The sequence below is a fragment of the Stegostoma tigrinum genome, chromosome 2, assembly GCF_030684315.1.
Source record: "Stegostoma tigrinum isolate sSteTig4 chromosome 2, sSteTig4.hap1, whole genome shotgun sequence".
NCBI lineage: Eukaryota > Metazoa > Chordata > Chondrichthyes > Orectolobiformes > Stegostomatidae > Stegostoma > Stegostoma tigrinum.
This window is the reverse complement of record NC_081355.1, coordinates 77,197,458-77,209,575: the sequence shown is the minus strand read 5'-3', so window position 1 is coordinate 77,209,575 and position 12,118 is coordinate 77,197,458. Positions and strand designations below refer to the sequence as shown.

The 12,118-nt window shown below is 38.0% G+C and overlaps 1 protein-coding gene across 2 annotated transcripts in view; it reads left to right on the top strand.

Moving 5' to 3' along the window:
- pex1 (peroxisomal biogenesis factor 1) overlaps positions 1 to 12,118 on the top strand; it is a 93,502-nt gene that overhangs the window by 46,622 nt on the left and 34,762 nt on the right. For both annotated transcript variants that reach the window (XR_007250052.2, XM_048557193.2), the window contains exons 12-16: positions 1,034 to 1,204; positions 2,008 to 2,162; positions 3,292 to 3,481; positions 5,323 to 5,489; positions 7,548 to 7,682. Coding sequence is in view for 1 of the 2 variants with exons in the window: in XM_048557193.2 (XP_048413150.2) it covers positions 1,034 to 1,204; positions 2,008 to 2,162; positions 3,292 to 3,481; positions 5,323 to 5,489; positions 7,548 to 7,682 (818 nt within the window). In the remaining variant the exon portion in view is untranslated. The remainder of the gene's footprint in view (positions 1 to 1,033; positions 1,205 to 2,007; positions 2,163 to 3,291; positions 3,482 to 5,322; positions 5,490 to 7,547; positions 7,683 to 12,118) is intronic.

Below are 12,118 nucleotides of genomic sequence, written 5' to 3'. Positions count from 1 at the left end.
GTAAAATCATTTGTGACACAGGGTCTGGTTCCAGTTGTAGATGATACACATCTCCATGTCTTCCTTCATCTGTCAGACTAGCCCTCATCCTGTGCTATTAAAACAGTCTGACATTCAGCCTTAGACAGGACACAACCTTCTCCATTTTGTTACGTGTAGATCAAATCCATTGTCTTCAGTTCCTGCAACAACTTCATGTAATGGTTGTTGATTCATCTTTCCCATTTGATTGAGTTGAACTTCCAGCCAATGTCTTCTCTATCGCACAAGCAACTGCTTCAATCTCACATCGGCTGTCTGCATCTCCACTATTGAAGTTCTCTTTTTCATCTCTAGATGTGGCTATCCTAGTACTTCCCACAATTTCCCAGCTTTCATGCTTCACTGTCTGTTAACTTACTATCCCAAATCTAAATCCTGGTCAGTCATTAATTATTTGCTGACCACTGTATCTAAGTCACTCCGCAGTTGCAATCAGCCATGTGTTTAAATCCTTCAAGGACATTGCCACCCCCTATACATACAAGTGCCTGAGGTCCTGTAAGAACTATGTTCTTCTGATGCTGACCTCTGTATCCTGTTTTCTTTACCCCACTGTTGTTAGCTATGCCTTCAATTAGTAATGCCCATCATTTGGAATATTTTGTTTCAAAAACGTACCTTAAGGTCATCTATGTTTTTAGCCTAAATGTGTCTCTGAAACATCTTTGGTTATTGTCAAAGGACCTATATAATATTATATTGTATATAAAATAACACAAATATCTTGTTTGTGTTTGCATGAGTGACTTATTTTCATGAATCAGTATGAAACATTTGGAATCATGCTTTTTCTTTTCTGATCCTTTATTTTCATTAGGGTGGGCTCACATAGTGGTAGTGTATAGAAGCTGTTAATTTTTCTTAAGTAATATTACATTTTATAAGCTAATAGATTTGAATCAAAGGTTATGATTTGGGCATATGTATTGAAGGGAGAAGTGTGTGTGCCTGAAATTGTAATTATAAGATTTGAATTTGTTTTTCTATCTAGGTAAAAGGGCTGAAAATATCCGAAGGAAATGGGAAGATGCTTTTGCAGAGGCAGCATGGAGACAACCTTCAGTTGTTCTGTTGGATGACTTGGATCACATTACTGGTGCTGTCTCTACTCCAGAACATGAACACAGTGCTGAAGCTGTTCTTAGCAAACAGCTTTCTCAAAGTAATTACTTGGATTTGAAACTTTATGGTCTGTAGGTACCAGGCCAGTAACATCAAATAGGTCATTCTGTTGTAAAACTGGAACACCATGGTATGCATTCATGAGGTTTAGAGGGATATGCACCCAAAGCAGGCAAGTGGGACTACCTCAGGAAAATTGGTTGGCATACACAAAGGGTCTGTTCCTATGCTGTATGATTTATTGAAATAAATTGTATCTAATTTATTTGATGCAAAAATTTATAAAATTTTTGCCACTATTTTTGAGCCGTTAGATTTATGAGAGTAATTAGTAGTGAATGTGGACATAGAATGTTAGAAACTTTTTTGGTGCAGTGTGCCCATCACTGCTTTGCTGCCTTTTCTATCTGAAGCCAAATTTGGAAATACTATTATTGTTGGATACAGATATTGTAAATCGATGCTTCTGGTGGACTGAGATGACTGAACAAATAGAGTTTTCAATTTCACCAGTACTTGAACAAGTTTTTGACTTGCAGAATATTTTAAAATTGGGCAACGTTAGTAGTCATGAAGGGGGAAACAAATTGGGCAATATATGAAAATATGTTTGAACTACTCCATGGAAATGTAAAAACAAACTGGTAGGGATTTAACTGGCAATACTTATTGTGATTAGAAAATGTGTTCTTTGCATCCTCTGGATAATTTTGTGCACCAAGTGATTTTACTAATAATTTGGACTACAAAGGTATAATACTATGTTTGTATATTTAGTATTGGATTTTGAAAATGTCTGAATTTATTGCATACTCACGAAGAAACCTGTGAAATTTTTTTTAGCTTTGAAGTATTTGATTGCTGTGGCAATTTCACAAGGGAGTCTTATTGCATTAATAGCCACCAGCATTTCTGAGTACACTCTGCATCCGTCTCTCATTTGTGCGGAAGGATCCCGCATATTTCAATGCATTAAGGGTATTTCACCTCCAAACCAGGTAAATCTATTTCCCTGAATCAAATCACATTACATTGTTATTTGAACCACAGAACTGAAATTTTGTTGTAAAGTTTCTGTTTATTTAGTGTAATTTTGGTAATAGTTTTTAATTATTAACAAGCTTAAAAAATACTAAGGCAAACTGGTTCTAATATTTAACAGATTCAATACTTCAGGTTCTTTTGAGCTCTGAAGATGAGCTTTCAGATGTCTCAAATTGTAAAGCACTTAAGTTTGTCTGTTATAGGGGCGTATTGAACATGCCCACTTGAAATGCACCAATCTGTGTAAAAACTAATTGAAGATTAGAACAAAGGGAAAGTGAAGGAATATTTGCTATCTCCATTTCTGTTCCATGCTGTGAATACTGATTCATTTTCTAGTTATGATGTTCTTTGAAGAAATAGAAACTCTCTCTTTTTCCCTCAAAGCGATTGAGTTCTGTTACAATCAAGGGAGTTGTTCCGAGATGAGCCCAAGATGTCTTTTAAACTGGTACTGCAATTACTTGGAGAGAAGTGGAGACCAAAACTGCTGCATCAAACTTTGTATTTATCTGTTTGAAGAGGTGGCCTGGAATAGTTTGTTTATTTTGGAATTATACCTGTGATTTTTTTTTCAAAATAGTTATTTAGCTTTCCCTTAAAATAGGTGGTCTTTGTGTATGACCATAAATTAATACTCATACTGTTTGTGACTTTATGTTCCTGAACATTACTTATTTGGGTTAAGAAATACTGAATTTTGTGGAAATGCAGTTTACAAAGTTCATGTTTGAAATTGATAAACATATGGAAATATATGTATCACAGAGGCAACACAGTGGCTCAGTGGTTAACACTGCTGCCTGTCAGTACCAAGGACCCCAGCTTTGATTCCACCCTCTGGCAACTGTCTGCATGGAGTTAGCATGCATGTCCAAAGATGTGCTGGTTAGGTGGATTGGCCATGTTCGATTGCCCATGGTGTACATGGATGTGCAGGGTATTAGATTTGCAGGGTTACAGGGATAGCGTTGGGGGAGGTGGGTCTGATAGGATGCTTCTCGGAGGGTTGGACTTGTTGGACCAAATAGCTGGTTTCCATACCATGTAGGGATTCTATGATTCTATTTCTTTGGTTACCAGGATCAGCGAGTGCAACTCTTAACCTCCGTAATTCAAAATAAAACCATTATTCCTTTGAAGACATTAAAAAACATTGACCTTCAAAAACTGGCTAAAGCAACTGAAGGCTTTGTAGCAAGAGATTTTGTCATGCTGATGGAACGAGCTGTGCACTCGCATTTATTGACTAGTAAGAGCAACAAAGAACAAGGTATGGCAGTAGCGTAAATTACATTACTGTTTAAAAAATTGTACCTTACTAGAATGTTGTATGAAGTTAATCTGATACCTTTCTCGCAGTTTTAACTTAGAATCATTGTTTTCTATAACTGCAAGTACTGTGTAACTTGATATATAATTCAACTACAGTAGGGTCAGGTTTTGTTATCTTTGTCATTTTATTTGTTGTCCAAACATTATAGTCTTAAGTCAATGTATTTAAAAACATTAAATATTTATAACATTTTTACAAAAAACAATTGCCGCCAGAGGCTGTTGTTGTATTGTTGCTCATTGTTATTTATCTTTCTAATATTTCTACCTTCACTTATTTTTTTTAATCAGATAAAATACAATTATTGTCTGCATACTGTGTGAATGACTGCATTTTGGTGGCAAGAATGAGGAGAGGCAATATAAGTTAAGTGGTGTGGTAATTTTAAAGTGAGTGCAGCAGCCCAGAGACTGTAATGTACTCTGTTACCGAGCAAGATTACAGGTCAAGGCGAGCAGGCTGTCCGTTCCTTTTTTTTACAAAAGAGCCTAACTCTATAAACAGTATTGAGAGCAAAGTAAATAAATTATTAATATACATGTTTTTAATAACTGAATGGATTCTGTAATGTAGATCAGAAGCTGAAGTTAATGTATGCTGGCTTCGGCACTGATCCCTACATCTGATGAATGAATGTTATAAAAATATAAGCATAATTGTTGCTGGTTGGGTTTTCCTGGCCTCAAAGGTCAGCCATAAAAGAGACAAGATGTGTGGGCTTGCAAAAAGTTTTTACCTTTATGGTAACCCATCATGTGTCAGAAGGCTCAAGAGTGCTCTAATGCCAGCCCACCCTTCAAAAAAATCTTTGGCCTGCCTACTGCTGAATGTGGGCTCCATTGTGCATGCTTCCATCCTTTATATACTGTTCCAAAAATGATCCTTTCCTTCTGATATTCCTAAGTGGTACAAGATTGCGACTTGATCTCACTGGTTTCCATGTCTGATGGTTGGTTAGCCTGTCAATTTGACTGCTGTCCCCACTTTCCTGTGTATTCTACTGTTGAAGATTGCAAGTGCAAAGAAGTTATGCTAAGTTTTGGCATTCTCAATAAAATGTGGAGTATTATACCCAATTTTTTGAGCACCACATTTTACTCAATGCCAAAACTAGAATTGTAGTTGTGGCCTGACTAGAGAATCAGAGTTTCTTCAATTAGACTAATAGTAGTTAAAGGTGACTTGATTATGCAGTTCAGAACAATCAACTGTTTTATTAGATTATATTATGTAAATAGAATTCTGGTGCACAAATTTAGAGATTATAGATTTAAAGTAATTGGCAAGAACTGGAGGTGAGAAGGATGGTAGAAAAGCAGAGATTTACAAAGAGAATTCGGTAAGTGTTTGAAGGGGAAAAAAGTTGCAGGACTACAGGGAAAGAACAGAGATGGAGCTAAACATATGGACTGATCTTCAGAAATGTGACAAAGCACGTTATGGTAGTGTATTATTGAAGAAGAGAAATAAATGCTGTTGAGATAAATTTATCATGAAAATTGAAAGGGTTAATATTTTTTATTTTAAGAAAGTAGCAAATCCTATTTCATTCTGAGTATTATAATTTGAACTCTGTCTTCCATGCAAGTAACTACATGACAAAGGCTAATTCATCTCCAGTACCTATGTAAGGGTAATAGTAGACTGTTCAACTCCCAAGAGGAATAAGTACCACTAATCAATTGTAAATTCATATCCTATTTGCTAATTGGAAGACATTATTTAATGCTTAGCTTCTGAAATTCAAAAATAAGCATTTTGTGATTTCCCATTTGCAGATCTATGTTTGACAACAATGGATTTCCTTCAGGCGCTCAAGGGATTTACACCTACTTCTTTAAGAAATGCTAACCTACACAAACCAAAAGATTTGGGTTGGGATAAAGTGGGAGGGCTGCAGGAAGTAAAGCAAATTCTTATGGACACCATACAACTATCTGTCAAGGTACAAGATCAAACTGTTGTGCAATGGCTGACTATTGATTGTAATATCCATTGGTGAAAACCTGTGCTACAGCTCTTTAAGCATCAACATGTTGTGTTGATACAGCACCTTCAACACAGAAGAGCATTCTAAAGTTCTTCATGGGCATATAAGTCATAACTAAACACCGAGTCAAAGGAGGAGTGTCAAAGAGTAATCAAAATGTCGTCAGTTATTTGGATGTGTCTCAAGGACGCAATGAAGGTATAGGGAAGGCATTTTAGAACTTGCAACCAGAAAACAGAAGGAATGACTCCTAATGACAGAACAGAGATTTTGGATATTTCAAGAATCTGTCAAGGCTCTTGAAGTATTTCATAGTAGTTGACTGTCTGATAGACCGCAGGACTCTGCTCAGGATGTGACTCCAGCAGAGATCCTGCAGCAAAATATGTTTGACTCTGATAGAATTGGAGCCAGTAACTGTCTGTGTAAAAGTTTTAAAAACAAACTCTCAAGAGAAAGATGTTTCAAAGTGATCCAAACTGGCTTTAACTCAACACCCACACTCTGGCTCACACCACCGAAATTTTCACCAGCTACAGAAACCAGTATTCTGGTGAAAGATTTAAAAGGGACCTTAGGGTCAACTTTTTCACACAGAGGGTGTGTTGTATGTGGAATGAACGACCAGAGGAAGTAGTACGTGCGGGTACAGTTAGAACAGACATTTGGATAGGTACGTGAATAGGAGTGGTTTAGAGGCCTATGGGCCAAACGCAGGCAAGTGGGAGTAGTTTAATTTTTGGGACTTGGTTAGTATGGACACGTTGTACTGAAGGATCTATTTCTGTACTGTATGACTGAATGTACAATTCCTGGACAGCTGTAGCATGGACATATGGAAGGCAAAGTCAAGAAAAAAAATTGACAAAGAGGATGGGAATCTATTTGAGCTGGTTATTGAGCTGAAGTATATGGAGGATTAAAGATGCAGGAGTAATCTGGATATCATCAGATAATTTAAATCTGTGAGACAGATATACATGAGGATTTTGGTAGGTAACAAACGATATATGCCAATGTACTACTCTAGATATGTAAAAAGAGAGATTTGTGTCAGTGTATATCTTTTCTCTATTCCATTTTTTCTTAGTTGACAATGTTGAAAGCTTTCAGTTAATTGTGAACATATTGAGTATTTAAAAGTAAAAAAGTGGAAATGAGAGAAATTTGCTGTGCTTCTGCTAAAGATCAGAAAAGTTCAAAGATGATATCATTTTTAACTTCATAGCACCCAGGAAATTTTAGTTTTCTGAATTGGATAATATATATGACTTCCCTAATTTTAAACCGTTGCAGTTAAAAACTACAACTTGCAGTTATATTGCACTTTTATAATTATAAAACATCTCGAGTATTTCTCAGGAGCAGATTCATACAAAATAAATTGATATGCAGCCAAGAAAGCAAGACATGCTGAGTATCAAAAACTTGATTCAAGAACTAAGTTTAAAGATGTATCTTGAAGAGGAGGGGACGGAATGGAGAGGTTTGGAGGGGAAACTCAGTGCTTGGGAGTCAGGCAGCTGAAGAGAGTTGCCAGTTCTGAGAAGGCAAAAATGGGGAATGCCAGTTCACGCAGAATTGGAGGAAGGGTTGTAGAGCTGTTGGAGTTTGCAGAGATGGGTTTTGCTGATTCCATGAAAAGATTTAAACAGAGTGATTAGAGTACTACACTTGAGGGCTTGGTGCACCATGAACCAGTCTGTTAGTATGGCTATAGGATGCTTGATTGCAAAGAAAATTCTATGAAATTAACAGAGCACAAATTGTAAACATTAAAGCATCCATATGAAAATATATCTTGAGGGTAATGCCCTCTGTATTGTGAATTGGGTTGCATGGTTCATATAGGTTTTTGAGGAATGTTACAGTAAGGATGTGAAGATAATATAGCAAGAATGTTGTTGCGTTTTCCCTGTAGCAATGCATAAATTAAAATCTATGAAGGAAATACATAATATACTTTTCAGAATTGTGGAGTCATGAGAAACATTTGACACTTTATCCTTTCAGTACCCACGGCTGTTTGCTAAACTACCTATACGTCTGCAGTCTGGAATCCTGTTGTATGGGGCACCAGGAACTGGAAAGACATTACTAGCGAGTGTTGTCGCCAGAGAAAGTGGAATTAACTTTATCAGTATTAAGGTACAATAACTTCTCATTTCACTTCACATTTCTGTTTGTCATTGCTGTGAATGTAATTTTGAAAGAAATTATGCTGATGGTTCAGTGGTAGTAATGTTTCCACTTTGCTGGCTTGCCTAGAACATTTTGAATTTTTTTGATTGCTCACTTAATTTCTATATCAAATTCCAAGTAACCAGAGTTTAATGATAATCAAAGAATGTGGGTTACCTGAAGTTGATTTGAATTGTTGACTACACTATTTCAGAGGCAGATTAAAAAAACTAAAATCTTAAAGTTTAAATTTAATATAGTTGTGTTTAAATCCCTAAGTGGTTTTGATTTCCCTCTGTAACCTCCAAATTTACATTTGTTTTTTTCCCTGAGCATTCTTTATACTGATTCTAACGTCTTCTGTGCATTTGCACACCATTGGCGTCCACCAAACGTGGATCTGTACTCTATCCTCTAAAACCCTTCAGTCTCTCTATTTCTTTGTCACTTGTCCTTTAATCCACCTTTCATCTCTGTCTTCCTTTATGTCACAGTGCTTTGAGACAAATTTCTGTTTTTTTTTCATTTATTTGCTGCTAGGATGTGGGTAAGTTTGGCAAGGCAAACATTTATTGCCCATCTCTCATTGCCCTTGAGATCATGGTAAGCCACCACCTTGAACTCATGCTGTTATCACAGTGTTAATACATCCACAGTGTAGTTAAGGAATGAGAACTGGAGCCTGAGGTAGCAGAGGAGCTAGAGGAGTGGGGTCAGGCCATTGAGAATTCAGGAGCAAGGGAACTGAGTGGGCTGGGGTCAGACAAATAGGCCCACAATTCTATCTGGTGTAACCTGTTCTCAGCATTTTTATTTAGTCATCCATAAGTCACTGGTTTTACTGACTACACCAGAATTTATGATCCATCCCTAATTCCACTCGAGCTGGTGGTGGTGTGCTGCCATCTTGAAACATTTCAAGACTTCTGCTCAGTCTGTTGGGCTTTGGATGTACCTAAGTGTTGTCGGAGATTTCCAGAATTTTGATTCCATAACGGTGAAGGAACAGAAATTCAAAGTAAGGATGAAGTGTAACTTTGAAATTAACTTATAGGTGGTAAAGGTCACAGGCTTGGAAGTTGTTGTTATGAAGCTTTGTTGTTGCTGCAGTGCACCTTGTAAACGCTTGGCATTGTTGCCATTATGTGTCAATCAAGTGGGTGTTTGTCTATGTTGGCGTCTATCTTTTATAGTGTTCTTCATACTCCTCACTTGTACCTTGTAGATAATGAGTAGGCTTTTCGGAGTCAGGAGATGAGTTACTTTCCATTGAAAAATTCAAACCTGCACAGAGAAGCCCCAGCAGAACTCTAATCCTTTGCCTTAACCATTCAACTATGACTACCAGCCAAGTAAACAGTACCTGGTACTCTTAAATGATGGCCCCCGCCAATTACTAACTAGGCCTGAGTCTGTTCAGCTTCCAACATCAGACATTTTCAGATAAATATGGCCATAGCTTCACAGCATTGACATGGCTAGTCCAGTTCCGTTTCAGTAGTCCTAACTGTGTTGATGAAGGGGAATTCAACCAAAGTAATGCCTTTGAATGCCAACTGGGATTGGTGAGATTTTCTCTCATTGAAATGGTCATACTTGCCACTTAACAGCCCAAGCCTGAATGTTGTCTAATTATTGCTGAACATGGGCATGTGCCATGTCATTGGGAGCTACAAATGGAAACAATAACTCTGCAACTATTAGTGAGTATTCCACTTGCCTCAAGACTTCACAATGTAGGGAATGCCATTACTGTACCAGTCAAGGATGAATAGTCCTAGGGCACTATACCTTTAGGAACTCCAGCAACATTCTGGTCCTGAATTTTGGTCTCCAACAATCATGACCATCTTCCTGTGTAGTATGCAACTGCAGCCAGTGGAGAGATTTCCCCTGATGTTCAATGATTTAATTCTGCTTACAGATTCCTCATGCTTGCTCAAATGCTACCTTGATGCCAAGAACAGTCACCCTCATCTGAAATATAGTTCTTGTCCACATCTGAAGCAAGACTTTATAGTATTTGGGAGTTGAGTGGCTGTGTCAGTACTTAAACTGACACTTGGTGACCAGATTTTCAATGAGTCAATGCTGCTTGATAGTACTAACAATATCCTTCCATCACGTTACTGATGACTGAGGGATTAGACTGACACAATAATAACTGGATAGACTTGATTCTACCTTTTTTGCCACGGTATTGACTGTTCTGTGTTCCATGTTTCAGCACTCTAGCAAAGTCGACAGAATTTGTACCCTATACTGGCTATCAAATGGAACAGATTTAATTGTTTGGTATTTGTCATGCTGTGGACATCTAGTGTAGACCAATATGGATATTTCATGCAACACTTCAGGCTTTCATGTCCTTCAGCCTTATCGTTTGCACCAGCATACTGGGCTGTGCCAATATTCAGGATGGAAGTGTTCTTGAAGCATCCAGCTTCTGTTGATTAATTGACCATCACCATTCAGTTAGATTGGCCACGCTTTGATTTGATCTATACCATCCAGCTTCTGTTGTTTAGCATGTTTATTGCCCTGTGTGGTACTCTACCTCATCTTTACGTATGCCAGGCATGGCAAGAGCTTTGACAGTAGTTAAATTAATTTGGTCTGATTGTAATAGTAGTGAGGGATATGCTGGGCTATAAGATGATAGATTGATTGCCTACAGTACCTCACAGATGCCCACTTGAGCTGTTGTATCTGATCTGAATTTATCCGTTTGGTATGGTGGTAATTGGAGGGAATCCTCACCGTGAAGACAAGATTTGTCTTGAGGACTGTGCAGTGGACACTGCCACCAATACTGTCTTGTACAGGTGACGAATAAAGTGATGAAGATAGGTTAAATAGGTTCTTTCCTTTATATTTTCATTCTCTCCACACTTGCAGTTCTCTCTGATAGTTTTGTCCTTCAAAAGAATGGAGAATAATAATGCTACTCAGTCACTTCAGATGTTGGGCTTTCATGTTCCCTAGTCAGAGTACATGGTGTCCTTGATTTTTTTTCTGTGCTTTTCTAAATGGTGTTCAATTTGGAGGAGTACTAATTTACCAGCTGACGGAGGGTGGTAAATGATAGTTGAAAGGTGGGTTTCCTTGCCCATGTCAGACCTAATGCCATGAGAGTTGATGAGATGTCGGGTCTTAGAATCGTTCCTTCGTCATTTCTGATAACTGTGTGTATGTCTGTTGTTGGTCTGCCCTGCAAGTGGGACAAGACATACTATGCAGGGGTGTTGGAGGAGTTCAGGATCTTGCTGTAAAGTATATTCCCAGGTTTGATCTTATCAGGCTGTTGTCGACTAGTCTGTGAGACAGCTCCCCTGATTTTAACAGAAATTCCCAGATGTTACTGAAGAGGACTGTGCTGGTCCAAATAGGGATGCATGTGCCCTATGTACTATCTGATAGTTTAATGAAGTTGCTGTAGGGTGATCAATCATGTTTTATTATTATTTTACTTTACTGTTGTGGCATGCTGTGCAATTTCAGAGTGAAACTCTGTTCTGGGAGCCTACATCTCGTCGACTCTTATAGCATCAGGTCAGACATGGGCAAGGAAGCCTCCTTCCAATGACCACTTACCAACCCCAACCCCCACCTCTGAAGTGATATTGAAGCATGAGTCACATGTAGGCCAGTCTGGATTAGGATGGCAGGCTTCCTTCCCAAAAGGATGGCAATTTAGTAGATTCATGGTCATCATACCTGGAAAGATCTTGTTTATTTCCAGATTTACTGAAATAATTAATTTTAAGTTTCTCCAGTGCCTATGGTGTGTAATGAACTGTACCTCTTGATAATTAGTTCAGTCTTTTGGTATATTGGTTCAGTAATTTTGCCCGTACGATATTATTCCCTTTTTATTTAACAGGTGTTTAAATACATGTTTCAGAAGGTGGAGGAGAAAATATGTTGTTTGTCTAGAAATTGGCATTCCATAATCAGCCATTAACATGAAGAACTTTTGTTTCGACAGTACTTTTCATGAGCTTAGTGTTCCAAAGCACTTTACAGGTCATTTAAGTATTTTTGCAGCTTTGTTACTCTTGTGGGAAGCAGAAAAGTTAACTTGCACGTAGGATGATCCAACAAATAGACCAGGGCCCCTTAAAGATCAGCAAAGCACCTATGTATGGATCTGTAGGAGATAGGGAAGATATTAAATGAGTATTTTGCATTAGTATTCACTGTGGAGAAGCATATGGAAGATACAGAACTTGGGGAAACAAAGAACTACATCTTGAAAAAATGTCCATACTACACAGGAGGTGGTGCTGGACAGCTTAACACACGTAAAGGTGGATAAATCCCTGAGACCTGATCAGGTGTGCCCTAGAACTGCGTGGGAAGATACTGGGCCTCTTGCTGAGATATTTGTATCATCGATAGCC